Source organism: Dama dama, chromosome 15 (genome assembly GCF_033118175.1).
Source record: "Dama dama isolate Ldn47 chromosome 15, ASM3311817v1, whole genome shotgun sequence".
NCBI classification, from domain to species: Eukaryota; Metazoa; Chordata; class Mammalia; order Artiodactyla; family Cervidae; genus Dama; species Dama dama.
This window is the reverse complement of record NC_083695.1, coordinates 33,549,862-33,566,003: the sequence shown is the minus strand read 5'-3', so window position 1 is coordinate 33,566,003 and position 16,142 is coordinate 33,549,862. Positions and strand designations below refer to the sequence as shown.

General features: G+C 35.5%; 1 protein-coding gene across 6 annotated transcripts in view; it reads right to left on the bottom strand.

The window, feature by feature from the left end:
* Nucleotides 1-16,142, bottom strand: part of ADK (adenosine kinase) — a 553,238-nt gene that overhangs the window by 80,619 nt on the left and 456,477 nt on the right. For all 6 annotated transcript variants that reach the window (XM_061161884.1, XM_061161887.1, XM_061161881.1 and 3 more), the window contains one exon: nt 12,185-12,299. In XM_061161884.1, the coding sequence (XP_061017867.1) occupies nt 12,185-12,299 (115 nt within the window). The remainder of the gene's footprint in view (nt 1-12,184; nt 12,300-16,142) is intronic.

Here is a 16,142-nt window from a genome sequence, read left to right as displayed (position 1 = left end):
TTCCTACTTTGCTTCTTTCCTATGTATTTTCCTTCTCTCTAACACAGGGAACAGACCTGCATCACAATTGGACAGGTCTCTTTGCCCCCTCTGACTGCCATCTTATTATCCTTCACAGGTGTTTCCTTCAATAAATCTTTTGACGTTTCACTTCATCTTTTCAAAAATGTAAACAATTAATTATCTGTGGCTGGCTGGGTCTTTGTTGCTGCCCACCAGCTTCCTCTAGTTGAGGTGAATGGGGGCTATGCTCTAGTAGCGGTGTGCAGGCTTCTGTTTACAGTGTCTTCTCTTGATGAGCACAGGCTCCAGGGCACACAGGCATCAGTAGCTGTAGCACGCCAGCTCAGTAGCTGCGGTCCATGGTCTCTAGAGCACAGGCTCAGTAGTTGTGGCACATGGGCTTAGTTGCTCTCAGGCATGTGGGATCTTCCTGGGCCAGAAATCTAATCTGTGTCTTCTGCATTGGCAGGTGGACTCTTAACCACTGGATAACCAGGCAAGTCCCTCTAACTTCATCTTGGCATCTACTTCTTGGAAAATCCTAACTAAATTAAACTTCTAGGATGTGATCAAGGAAAAGAGCAGAAATTTAATTCCAATGTCAGGAATTTTAAAAAGAACATCATAAATCCTATAGTAAGCAGGAAGGTGAGAGAAGAGTATGAATAATTTTATGCTGATAGATTTTAATATTTAGATGAAAAAAATTCCTAGAAAAAGCACAATTTATCAAAACTAGCATAGAAAGAAATGGAAGCTACACATTCTGATTCAATGAAAGAAGCTGAATCTGCAATGAAAAGTCATCCAACAAAGTATTCCCTGCGCCAGGACATTTTGAAGGGTGAACTCTTTATAATATTTACATAAAACTAACATCAGTGTAATAAAACTCTAGAACAGAAAAAGGCACTTATCTAATTCACTTTATAAGATCATCATAATGTTCCTACTCAAACTAACAAAATGTTACAAGAAAGGAAAATTATAAGGAAACTCTAAGCAACACTGCAAAAATCAGAAACAAATCATAATTAGGTCAAATCCAATGATGTAATACAAGAATATCACAAGTATATTGGGATTATCTCAAGAATGCAAAGGTGGTTTTACCACTCCAAAACCAAGCTATAATTCACACATTAAAAGTAAAAGAAGGAAAGAAATCATATAGCAATCTTAATAGATCAGGACAGTTATTGGATAAAACACAACATTCCTTCATGAGTAAAAATAGTCTTAACAACAAGTTGTAAACAACAATAAGTTGTAAACAACAATAAGTTAGTAAACTATGACTGGAAGGAAACTTCCTTAATCTGATAAAGAATATTGACCAAGAGACTATAGCAAATATCATTTTTGATGAAGTACTGTTTTTCACCTGTTGGAAATGAGACAAAGATGCTCAAAATAACCATTTCAACTGTACTCATATTTGATATGCTGTACTGTGCTAGATAATACAGTTGAGAAAAAGTTTGAAAGAATGCAAACATCTGTGGGACTTCCCTGGTAGCTCAGTGACAGAGAATTCACCTGCCAGTGCAAGAGACAGTGGTTCAATCACTGACTGGGGAAGATCCCACGTGCTGCGGAACAACTAAGCCTGTACGCCTCAAGTACTGAACCTGTGTCCTAGCGCCTGTGCTCCATAACAAGGGAAGCCACCGCACTGAGAAGCCCGCACACCACAACTAGAGAGTAGCTCCCGCTTGCTACAACTAGAGAAAGCCCATACAGCCAAAAAAAAAAAAATAAAGTAAATATTTGGGAAAGAAGCAAAATTGTAAATCTGTAAATATTCACAGATGATATCATTATATATACAGAAAATCCTACAGAACCAAGATACATTACTAAAATGAATAAAAACAAGGTCACAATAAAAAATCTATACATCAATAAAAAGGAAATAGAAACTGAAATCTAAAAGGATGTCATTTAAAGAGGGATAGCACTAAAAGACAAAAAACTTGGAATCTTACAAAGATAGATATTACAAGACTATTACACTGAAAATAACAAACATTTTGAGAAAAATTAAAGACCACTTAAAATATCAGAGGGAAATACTCTATGGATTAGAAAGCACAATATTATAAAGGTATTAATTCTCTGTAACTGAAATGCAGATTCAATAAAATCTCAAAAAAATTCTATTAAGAATTTGACAAAAACAAAAAACAAAAAACTTTAGAGGGGGCAATAATAAACAGATTCTGGAATTTATGTGGAAATGCAAAGGACCAAGAAGAACCAGGAGAGTCCTGAAGAACAAAGTTAGAAAGCTGATAATAATCAGATAATAAAGGTGATTATATAAACTAAGTAACTGACAATGTAAACCAGTATAAGAATAAAGAGACAATGGAACAGAATAGTCAAGAAAAAGAATCACAGATATAAGATCACCCGAAATATGACAAAGGTATCAATTTAGTGCAGTTAGGAAGAGGATGACGGGTCAACTGGTTACTCATATGGGTAAAATGAATGAATCATGCCTTCTGGATCACACCATTTATAAAACTAGCTCTAATTCTAGATGGACTGTGGACCTACATGAAAGATTTTTTAAAATTAAAACTTTAGGAAAAAAGAATAGGAAAATATGAAGACATGAGCTTGGCATATGTAAAGATTTTCCCCAAAAGAACATGAAAGTTTATTTACCACAGAGGAAAACACTATAAATCTGACTATATTAAAATTAAAGGCTTTTCTAAGATACTTGCATCCTAAGGTTCACTGCAGCACTATTTACAACAGCCAGAACACAGAAGCAACCTAAATGTTCATCCACAGAAGAATGGATAAAGAAGATCTGGTATATGGAATATTACTCAGAGTAGTCATAAAAAAAGAATGAAATAATGCCATTTGCAGCAACACAGATGGACCTAGAGATTGTCATACTGAATGAAGTTAAGTCAGAGGAAGGACAAATATCGTATGATATTGCTTACATGTAGGATCTAGAAAAAAGTGTACAAATGAACTTATTTACAAAACAGAAATACAGTTATGCATGTAGGAAACAAAACTTATGGTTACCAGGGGAAAGGGCAGGGAAGATAAATTAGGAAATTGTGATTAATATAACACTGCTGCTGCTGCTGCTAAGTCACTTCAGTTGTGTCCGACTCTGTGCGACCCCACAGACAGAAGCCCACCAGGCTCCTCCATCCTTGGGATTCTCCAGGCAAGAACACTGGAGTGGGTTGCCTTTTCCTTCTCCAATGCATGAAAGTGAAAAGTGAAAGGGAAGTCGCTCAGTCGTGTCCAACTCTTAGTGACCTCATGGATTGCAGCCTACCAGGCTCCTCCATCCATGGGATTTTCCAGGCAAGAGTACTGGAGTGGGGTGCCATTGCCTTCTCCGTATAACACACTACATATATATAAAATAGATAACTAATAAAGACCTACTGTAATTGAACTCTATTCAATACTCTTTAATGGCCTTTATGGTAAAAGAATTTTAAAAAGAGTGATATATGTGTATGTATAACTGATTCACTTTACTGTACAGCAGAAACTAACACAACAATGTTCATCAGCTATAATCCATTAAAAATTAAAAACAAAACAAAATATTACATTAGTTTCAGATGCACAACAAAGTGATTTGATATTTACATTTACATTGTGTGTGCTACAGGAAAAAAGAATACAAAATAGAATTTTACAGTAAATAAATAAAATTAACGGCTCTTCTAACCAACGACTTATATGCTGACTGTAAGAATTATAATCAATAAGACAATCAAATAAGCACAAAAACTTCAACAAGAACTTTACAAAACTAGATATTCAAGTGCTAATAAGCAGATGAAAATGTGCCCCACCTCATTACAACAGGAAAATTTCAATTAAAAGCACAATGAGATACTAGTACATACTCACCAGAATGACAAAACTAAAAAGATGGATAGTATCAAATGCTGGTGAAAACGTGAGGGGAAAAAGTCATTCTATATAAATTGGTACCATCCGTTTGGAAAATTCTGAATTGTAACTATGGTAGTAGTTACATAAACATATGCATTTGTCAAAACACAGAGAACGTGAGATATAAAGAGTAAATTTTTTACTTATTTAAAAAACAATTACCCTTCAATTAAAAAATAAATTAAAAAAAAAAACAACCCAGATATGAAAGGAAACCAAAGTAGAATACAAACTCTAACAAATATAACTGTATTACAAATGAATAATGTAACCATACTGAAGTGGATAGAATAAAAAGAACTAACTTAAAGTTACTTTTGGATAACAGCATCTTGATTGCAGGGAGATCAAACCAGTCAATCCTGAAGGATATCACTCCTGAATATTCAATGGAAGGACTGATGCTGAAGCTGAAACTCCTAAATTTTGGTCACCTGAAGCAAAGAGCTGACTCATTGAAAAAGACCATGATGCTGGGAAAGATTGAGGGCAGGAGAAGGGATGACAGAGGATGAGATGGTTGGATGGCACCACTGACTCAACTGACATGGTTTGAACAAACTCCGGGAGTTGGGAATGGATAGGAAAGCCTGGCGTGCTACAGTTCATGGGGTCACAAAGAGTTGGATACGACTGAACTGAACTGACTAGATACTGTAGGGTCAAAGACAAAAATAACTGTAAACTAACACTGTATGTCAAGGGTTTGGGAAAGCAATTAAAAACTACTTTGTTGTTGAGTTGCTAAGTTGTGTCCAACTGTTTTGCGACCCCATGGACTGTAGCCTGCTAGGGTCCTCTCTCTATAGGATTTCCCAGGCAAGAATACTAGAGTGGGTTGTCACTTCCGTCCCCAGAGGCTCTTCCCGACCCAAGGATTGAATATGTATCTCCTGTATTGGCAGGCAGACTTCTTACCACTGCACCAGGGAAGCCCCAAAACAAAACTACTTTAGGAAGAAACAAATAGTAAGTATAGCTTATATAACAAAACCAGAACTTTCAATATCAGAGTAAGAAGTTATAAATAAGCAAAGGAAGAAGGTCAGAAAGAACTTTATTGTTGGACTGGAATCAAAGGTATTAGTCTGAACTCATGGAATTTAAATATATACATGGATAGAGAAATAAATATAAACAGGTGTGGAGTCATGGTTTTTTTTTATATACATATACTGCCAATCTATTTGTAAGAGGGTCTAGAAGCAATGATTCTTAAGTAGCAATGAGCATGTCTGGTACCCAGATTTGGGTTTCTAAAAACATTTGCTTGTGAAAGGAGCTGGGGTTATATGAAGAAGTAGTTGAACATCTCATGTTGTCAAAAAGGAAGGTAGTGCTTTAAAAAGTATGGGGACAGAGCAGGATAAAAAGCCTATATATTGGGTGATTCTATTTTAAAAAGAAGCAAAACAAATTGTTAGCAGTAGAAGCAAAAATAATGGGTAAATTTGGTGGGGGTAATGATTAGGAGGGGAGCACAAGGTGTGGGTTCTAAAGTGCTAGAAGGGTTCTTTTACTTGATCTGATGGTCACTGGCATAGGTATGAAAATCATAGGTATGATGTGCCAACATAATGAAAATCTGAACCAGTTGTGTATCCATACTATATTTCAAAACAAACCATACAAGATATTTTATATTTTGATTACAGTGGCTGTTCCATGTTAATTGGTAAAATGTATGTGCATTCTACCATATGTAATCTATACCTTAATAAATCTGAATAAAGGTCCTTCCAAAAATAAATTCTATGATAAGGCTAACCTTTGCCTAGGGTAGGCTGTCTTCCATTTTGCTTTCTAGCTTTGATAGAAAGGTGGGTGTTGAAAGAAGTCTCATTTCTTGACAAGCCTGAGATCACTAAACCATACAAACCATGCCCCAAAGATAATACTTTGTCAGGAACAGGACAGTTCCACATATGTCATTCTAGATTATTTTCAACTTTTGGATTAATTAAAGGACTTTGTCTTTTGTGGTTACAAAACATTTAAAATGGAACATGAGTTAAGAAGTTACCTTTTTACATTAAAAGTTAAGAAAAATTCATATTGTATAAAACCTCATCTGGTAAGAAGTTTTCCCTAAGAAAGCCATGCATAGATGTTCTGAAAGAATGCTATTTAATTTGTTCCATCCACATCATTACCAGTACCTATGCCAATAAGAACAAGATTTAAAATTGGTTTGGCTGTAGTGGAGAACATTTTCAAAGTGATTTATAATAATATTTTGTAGCAGTAGGAGTTGTGATGATGTGCTGACATTACTCTTTCAGCTGCTGAGATTGTTTTTCCTTTAGAGTTTGCATTTTCTTTTGCACACCTTCTGTGCTTTATGCCTACCCGAATTGCAAATCACACTGAGCTTTTCTTAGAGAGTAATAGACAGCCCTGACTGTTTTCAAAGAACATGAAAACTTAACTAGTAAATGGGGTGACAAGTTTAAGGACTCAAGAACATGAAGACAAAAAACTTCAATAGCCCCATTTCCTCATAAGAAAACGAGAAAAGACACTATGACGTGACTATCCTAAATTACAAACTCCCTAGAGGCCGGAGACTACGTAAAGTAGTATGTGTACAGATTGCTTTTCATTGTGGGTGAGTCCTTGTTACCTTGTGATTTATGGAGAAAGAGGACCAACAAGGCCTGACTTATTGAAGCATTAGATGCTTAGCTGCTAGAAGATTTTGTTTCCATTATCCCACAGGATCACAGAACTTGAAGCAAGGTTATCAAATCACCTAATCCAGTGTCTCTCAAAGTGAGAGAAGAGGATAGTAGCATTGCTATATCACCTAAGGGGCTGGTGGCTAAAACAGTAAAGAATCTGTCTGCAATGCTGGAGATCTGGGTAAGATTCCTGGGTTGGGAAGGTTCCATGGAGAAGGGAATGGCTATTTCAGTACTCTTGTCTGGAGAATTCCACGATCAGAGGAGCCTGGCAGGCTACAGCCCATGGACCCGCAAAGAGTCGGACTTGACTGAGTGACTAAGTGCAGACACATTATCAACTTAGGGAGTTTTTTCAACAAATTCACAACCTTGCACTTCTCTTCCCCCAGACTATCACCTCCATTCTTACACATCTTCTTGAGAATATATATTCTAACTCCTCACAGGGATGTATCAGGTTGAGGGGAAGGTGTTTTTATGAAGGGAGGGCAATATTTACCAAAAGCCCATTAGGTGATTCTAATATAACAGCACCAGTTTTCCAATTAAGAAACTCTGACCAAGTCTGTTTTTTTCTTTTAGGGCACAATTACAATTCAAACAGATCGGAAAGCACTCTGGAAGTATTCACAAAAGTCTACAGTTTATTATTCAGTGTACTTATTTCATTGTCTCATCACAGCTACTGTGTAAAATGTGTTATTTTCAATTCAGAACAAAAGTCCTATTGCTTCTTCCAATTTTCAGTGATATATTTAGTACAGAAACTTGGAAAAACAAACTTGCTACAAAGATATAAATATGTATATATGTGCATATATGTATATATTTATACATGTGTATGTAGAAAATCTTTTTTTCCACTACAATCCTTATTTTAGTAAGATGTTAATATTTGAAGACCTTATTAGCAGCTGCTTTGTGGTAGGTAATCTTCAGTCTTAGTTTTTCTAAAGTTTATAGACACAGAAATGATTTCCCTAACCTGACTCCCATGTTACCAACAGGTTCATTCAACATTTATTAAAAGGATCAAAATGGATAGAATCAACTTTTCTTTTCTTTCTGCCTTCATCCCTAGTCTCTTACTCATTACTTTCCAGTCCCTCTCCAATCCCCTCATTCCCCCAAAAGCACAGAACTCAATTAGCCTGCAAGCAATGAACCAATGATTAGTATGTGACAAAACCTCTGGGCTGGAAGGATAGAGGATGGATTCCCAAATGAAACAGAAGTGACCAAAAAAAAAAAAAAAAAAAAAAAGGAGTAAGGGTAAAAGTCTTTAGATTCACAAGCAATTTATGAAAGAGGAATTCAAAAAATTATATTTATAATACAAGAGAAAACAGTTTATCTAGACTCTATCTCAAAAGGAGAAAGGTCTCCAGAATTAAATACCAAGGAAACTAATTTTGTTACATTATTGCTAAATGCCACAAACTTAGCAATGATCATTTAAAAGTACTCTACAGCGCAAGGTTTAAGGAACAATGATTCCTAATTAGTGTTTTAATAAGTGTGTTAGCACTGCTTTGTGCCATTCTGGAATGTCACTTATAGTAAATTAAGGGATACTTTTTCCCCCCATCTTCCATTAGTTTAATGCTAGGAGGTGGGAAAAAGCTGATCCATATTCAAGAGGAAAGGAGGAAAAACAATAACAAATTGGCATCTCTTCTGTGAATTGCCCCACAGGCCAAGCATTTTTATGTTCTTAATCATTATTAAATGACTTAACATGACACCCAGAGCCTGGCGAATGATTGCATCCTGACATGAGAACGAATTACAAATGAAATGAAAGATCAAGCCGTATTAGAGGATTGCCTCTGGGAAATGAAAATCTTTAATTCTCTTTTATTATTGACATTTATTTGGCTGCCATGAATAACAACACAGCAAAGAGATTCAGCTATGCTTCTGCATTGAATAGCTTATCCCAGGGCTCAAAACTGCATTAACATTTATCATGTTTGCTTTTGTAGCTGACACCGCTGAACAGATTCTCTATCCATCTTGTATTTATCATGCATTGCAGATATAGTGCATCCTCTAATTTAAGTTCATTTTCATAGAGTAGGAACAGCAAAGATTAGCCAGTGTCTTTCCTCAAATAAATTCCTGCTGGTAAGCATCCCTAAGCATGGTTTAATAGATTTAATAAAGAACAAAATGAGTTGACAAGGAAATTCAGTCACAGGAAGGGGAGGCTAATTTTAAAGGTTTCAATTTTGGGAAAATTGTGCAAATTCACAATGAGGAAGACACTTGTACAATATGTAGATCTGGAATATATAAAGCCTTAAAATAAATGTCTCCATAAAGAGCAACAAATTGCATGTTTTGAATCTGAAGGCAGTATACCAGTTCCTGTAAGATAAAAAAATCTGCATGTTTTTCACTTTTCCAAAGAGATCAGTGCTGACAGGAAGAGGCTACAAAGTATAGGAAGACAGCAATCCAGGTAGTTATTATCAATGCAGGGCTCTCTTTTCATGACCCTTTTCTCCCTTGTACACATTTACAACATGGCTTTTCCTGTCACAACAATTAAAGATTATATACTACCTGGTGCCTTTGCTTACATGATCTTCTTTGACTGGACGGCCCTCCTTTCTTTAAGTTCCTCCTAAAATTCAAGACTTAGCAAGAATATCAATGTATCTTAGGAAAGGTCCTTAATATCTCTGAATTTTGTCTGAAAAATTATTTTTTTTTTTACTTTTCTTTCTGTTTCATTCACTTTTAATTATGGAGATTTTAAAACATATGTAGAGGTGGAAGTAATAACATAATAACCATCCCCCATATATCCTATCACCCAGCTTCCACAATTATTAACTCATGACAAATCTCATTTCATTTATCATCCCACTTCACTATTTACCACTCGCTGAATTAATTTCAAAACATAATTTTAAGTAAACTTCTCAATCTTGATTTTGACAATTCTAAAATAAGAAAGTTGAAATAAATTAACTGTAGGGTTCCTTCTTCCCACAATTTGACAACAGTTTCTTCTTTTACGTATTTCAGGCTTATATATTTAATTCAACAAAAAACCTATTACATATTCTCTATAGCATCTTTCTTCAAGATTTACTGATCTCCTTCTATATCTCCCATATAGTCTGTACCAATAATTAAGAAATATAATTATACTCTGTTGTGTTCACTGAGTTTTCCATGTGGTGCTAGTGGAAAAGAACCCACCTGCCAATGCAAGAGACATAAGAGACATGGGTTTCTTCCCTGGGTTGGGAAGATCCCCTGGAGAAGGAAATGGCAACCCACTCCAGTATTCTTGCCTGAAGTAACCCATGGACAGAGGAGCCTGGTGGGCTATATAGGCCACAGGGTCGCAGAGAGTCGGACACGACGGAAGTGACTTTTAATGCATGTATTCACATTTTGATGTGTACCAATTTTATTTCTCAGCTAGATCTTTAAGGCTACCTTAAATTTCAGTGTTCTGCAGAGTACTGAATAAACACAAAAGTAATAATTGCTATTGTTTATAACAGTTATTAATGAGCTGATTGGTTTTAATCCTAATGATTCAGAGAATATTTAAAGGTTTTTTATTTTGGCTTTAACAGTAGGCAGCATCATAGTGACAATATTACTCATTTCAATGAATAAATGTTTTGTTTACTAGATGAAACTCCTATTCTATGACAGTTATAAAATAGATGGCTGAGTAAACACAGAAGTGAGGTTTCCTTCTTGAAGTTTAAAAATAACAAAGTAACTTACTTCTGAATTCTACTTGCTCATAATCAGATAAATTTATTTTATTCAAGCATGGTACTTGGTAAGTAAAATTTATTTATTTATTTATTTATTTTCAGGAAAGACATTTCTAGACTGACAATATCTCCAAAATTTCAAAACAAGTCAAAGTGGATTCACTTAACTGAATTTTAATAAATATAAGTTCTTGAAACATTTTTTTACTGGGAGAAGATAGGTGTATATATTAAAATAAACAATAAAAGGTACATTTTTACAGATACAGAAGAAACAGTCCTAAAATTTGCAGGGGACCACAAACTACCCTCAAAGCAATCTTGAGAGAAGGAATGAGGCTAGAAGAATCACACTTCCCGATTTCAAATGATATTACAAAGGTAGAGTAGTCAAAACAGTATAGCACTGCAGAATAAAACAAACACATAGGTCAACAGAACAGAACAGAGAGCCCAGAAATAACACACACATATATGGTCAATTCATTTATGACAGAAGAGCCAAGAGGACACAATAGGGAAAGGACAGTTTCTTCACAATAAGTGGTATTGGGAAAACCAGACAGCCATAGGCAAAAGAATGAGACTGGACCACCATCTTACAACATACATAAGCATCACCCTAAGGTGAATGAAAGACTGGAAGCTAAGACTTGAAATCAAACAACTCTTAGAGGGAAACAAAGGGGGTAAGTCCTTGACATTGGTCTTGATGATGAATTTTTGGATTTGACACCAAAAGCAAAGATAATAAGTGGGAGTTAAAACTAAAAAACTCCTGTATAGCAAAGGCAACTATTAACAAAATAAAACACAACCAACAGAATAGGAGAAAATATTTGCAAGTCATATACCTGATAATGGTTTAACATTCAAAATATATAAAGAACTCATACAACTCAACAGTAAAAGAGCAAATAATCCAATTTAAAAAGGGACAGAGGATCTGAATATACATTTTTTCAAAAGAAGACAACAGATGGCCAATAAGTACATGAAAAAGGTACAAAAATAACTACTCATCAGGAAAATACAAATCAAAATTATAATGAGGTATCACCTCATACCTGTTAGAATGGCTAAACTATCATAAAGATAGAAAATACCTGTTGGCAAGAATGTGGATAAAAAGGTACCTTTTTGTACTGTTGGTGGGAATGTAAATTGGTGCAGCTGCTATGAAAAACAGTATGGAGGCTCTTCAAAAATAAGTAGAACTACCGTAAGATTCAGCAGTTCTACTTCTGAGTCACGAAGGAAACAAAAACACTAACCCAAAGAGATATCTGCATCCCCATTTTCGCTGCAGTATTATTTACAATAGTCAACACATGGAAAAAATCTATGTGTCCATTGATAGACACTTAGAATGGACAGACTTCAGAATGGATAAAAATGTATATATACATCAGCTCACACATGTGCGCACATACACGGTGAAATATTGTTTAGCCACAAAAAAGGAAATGCTACCATTTGAAATAATAGGGATAAAACTTCAGTACTCTACACTAAGCAAAATAAATCAGACAGACAAATACTGTATGATCTCACTTATATGCAGAATTAAAAAAATAATAACAAAAAACTCAAAGTCACAGATACAGAGAACAGATTGGCGGATGCCAGCGGCGGGAGTTGGAGTGGGGGTGACAGTGAGTAAAGTGCATGAAGGAGAGCTTAAAAAGAAAAATGTACACTGTTTTGAGTAATTTATAATAGAAAGTATATAAAATTTAAAAATAATGATTAATCTCCATAATACTGGGTTTTTCCCACAGCTTCCCCATGTACCTGTAGCCAGTATGGTGTCCTCTCTCCCTTGGGTGAAAATCACGATTCGCTGCCTCTTTGAGTTGACTTTTGGCAGAGCCTGTGCCTTTCTGGCTATTTCTTTAATGTCTTCAGTCTATCAATAGAAAGGAGGAAAAATATGCTTATAACCAATACAATAAACTAAAATTTTACAGTACATTAAGGATTTAGTTTCTCATGCTCAAAATAAGAGAGACTTGATCATAGAGTTATTACATAAAAATTTTAAGTACATACAGAAGTAAAAAGAATAGTACAACAATCTTCAAGGAACCTATCATCAAGCTGCAATGATTTGAAATTTATGATGCATCTTATTTCTATTTATCTACCTACCTTTCATATTATTCTTAAGGAAATCTCAAATACTATATAATGCCACACGTAAAATGCTTTCTTATGCATTTCTGAAAGGTAATGATTCAAACATAACCATCTATTATCATATTTTTAATTAATGATAATTCTTTAATATCAACAAGTCAGTTTTCAAATTTCTAATTAATGAGAGATTTGTAAAAGAGTATTACTGAATTATTTTAGAGGCTTACAGAGAGCATAATTATGCTGATTCTGGAAATAATGCAGTTAATATAATAAATTTTTCAAAGAACTAAAATGAGAGCGATGCTAACCATTTTCTAGAGACTTAGCTTTTTTAAAGATAAAGTTTAAAAAAATACAAATTAGTTCTAGAAACCCTCATGCTGTTTTTCATGATCACAATAGGCTGCAAAGTTTTACATCATAAATGTCCTGTCCTGAAATCTGATTCTTGAGCTATGGGTTAGATTTTTACAATCATGTTTTCAACTTTTTTGGATTAAAAAATGTATTTTCATTAGTTTTTGAAAAAACTAATTTATTTTTTTGGTTATGCTGGGTCTTCACTGCTGCATGCATGCTTTCTCTAGTTGCAGTAGGCAGGGGCTATCCTCTAGTTGTGTGTGCAGACTTCTCACTGTGGTGGCTTCTCTTGCTGCGGAGCGCAGGCTCTACGCACATGGCTTCAGTAGTTGCGGCCCGTGGGCCTAGAGCTTGCAGGCTGCAGTACTTGTGGCAGGCAGGCTCAGCAGTTGTGGCAGTGGGCCTAGCAGTTACAGCACGCAGACTCGGCAGTTCCAGTGAACAGGCTTAGCTGTTCCTTGGCTTGTGGCACCTTCCAGGACCAGGTATTGGACCTGTGTCTCCTGCATTGGCAGGCAGATTCTCATCCACTGTACCACCAGGGAAGTCCTCAACAATTTTAGATAATTTAAAAATCCATGTTTGAATTCAGAGGGCTGCTAAAATTGTCCATGGTCTGGAGTTTGTTGGTAGCTTCCTCTATCACTGTGCAAAGTTTAAAAAAGCTATGGAGAGAGAAATATATACCAGAGTGGAAATATATCTAATAAGAGAAATTAATTAGGATATATAGGACAGAAAAATTTAGGTAAGCAAAGCAGACAAGTCACATTGGCTACAGACATCAGAAACCATGATGCTTTTAAAGGTATGACAATGTTTAATGAAATATTCGTATGCTATTTAGTCACAAAATACCTAAGAAATTCTGGATGATATATGAATATAAGCTTCTCCTAAACCTAACATCATGATTCCTGAGGACTGCTATTTCTGAAAAAAACAGCCATTTGTCGTTGGACCATGCTGCTGACCTTTCAAACATGCTGACTATTTCACTTTTGTTTGCTTATTTTAGAAAAGAACTATGCCTGAAACTCTGATAAGATGAGAAAAGAAATTCCCTCAGTTTGAGGGGAAAGACTATTAAAAATAACCAGTAACATTTGAAAGGATCCCCCCCAAATGACAATGTCTTATAATAATAATGTCTCTAACAAATATATACATTAAAATTACATATAGTCTCCAAATCTCTTTACTACAGACATATTTTACTAATATAGGATTTTTGCTTATGATTGAGTACAGTTCATTTTTAGTAAAGATAGGAGGCAAACTCCAGAAAGATTCACTTTACCACCTTAGGAATGGAATTGTATGCATGTACTGGATGATTTTTTAAGTAGCGATCCTTCTTAAATGTGGTATAAGGAATAAATTAAGAGTGAGATTTGGTTGTCTTATACCAACCCTGTGAAAAAAGAGAATGTTTTTTGTGGGAGTTTTGGTAACCTAATCAAAGCAACATTTTTTTCATGCCTCAAGTTAAACCTTATAAAAACAGCAATTCAGGATTGAAACAAACTTTTCAAATATAAAAGATAAATCTTCACAGAAAGATTAAGCTTTATTCTATTTGTATCCATATCTATAGTTCCACTGTGCACCAAATCAAAGTATCCCACACTAGGCTTTGAGGAGTCATTGCTTTGCCCTCAACAGATGATTCCCATCTAGTATAAAAGCTTTTCTTAAAACTTCAATTTTGTCTTCCTAACAACATATATTTCAAGTTCTGTAAAACTTGAAAACATGAACCTCTTCCTTATCTTCTTGTAGTTCTTTCTCCCATATATCTTCTCTAACATATCTTAACAGGATGAAATCACAAGGGATTTTAAGAGTATGACACAACTGGATTTACTATTTTTGATGTTGTTGTTCAGTTGCTCCATCGTGTCCAACTCTTTGCAACCCTGTGGACTGCAGCATGTCAGGCCTCCCTGCCCTTCATCATCTCCCAGAGCTTGCTCAAACTTATGTCCACTGAGTTGATGATGCCATCCAACCATCTCATCCTCTGTCGTCCATTCTCCTCCTGCCCTCAATCTTTCCCAGCATCAGGGTCTTTTCTAATGAGTCAGCCCTTTGCATCATGTGGCCAAAGTATTGGAGTTTCAGTGTCAACATCAGACCTTCCAATGAACACTGACTACAGGAAAAACCATAGCTTTGATTTTATGGGCCTTTGTCAGCAAAGTAATATCTCTGCTTTTTAATATGCTGTCTAGGTTGGTCATAGCTTTTCCTCCTATTTGTGTGACCTCAAATAGTAAATTTTTATACATGGAAGATCTGTATAAAAAAGATCTTAATGAACTGGATTACTACAATGGTGTGGTTAGTCACCCAGAGTTAGACATTCTGGAGTGTGAAGTCAAGCGGGCCTTAAAAAACACTGAAGTAAAAAAAAAAAAAAAGAAACACTGATGTTAATAGAGCAGTGGATGTGATGAAATCCCAGCAGAACTATTCAAATCCCTAAAGGATGATGCCATCAAGGTTCTGCATTCATTATGTAGGCAAATCTGAAAGACCCAGCAGTGGCCCGAGGACTGGAAAAGGTCATTTCTTATCCCAATCCCCAAGAAGGGTAGTACCAAAGAAGGTGCTAAACATTGGACAGTTGCATTCATTTCCCATGCTAGTAAGGTCATGCTTAAAATCTTGCATGTTAGGCTTCAGCATTATGTGAACCAAGACCTTCCAGATTTTCAAGCTGGGTTTAGAAAAGGAAGAGAAACTAGAGATCAAATTGCTAACATTCGCTGGATTATAGAGAAAGCACAGGAATTTCAGAAAAACATCTATCTCTGTTTCATTGACTACGCTAAATAAAGCCTTTGACTGTGTGAATCATGACAAACTGTGGAAAGCTCTTAGAGAGACAGGAATACCAGATCACCTTACCTGTCTCCTGAGAAAACTGTATGTGGGTCAAGAAGCAACAGTTAGAACCCTATACGGAACAATTGATAGGTACGTGTAAATCTATGGCTGATTCATATCAATGTATGACAAAACCCACTGAAATGTTGTGAAGTAATTAGCCTCCAACTAATAAAAAAAAAAATAAGATAATAATAAAAAAAAAAGAGAAATACACATAGGCATAATACATCACTGTTATAGAGCCAAGATGTCATTCTGTTTCTGTTTACCTGACAATAAAGTAATCACTTACTTCAAAAAAAAAAAAAAGGTTGAGAAAGGAATACAACAGGGCTGTCTGCTGTCACCCCGTCTG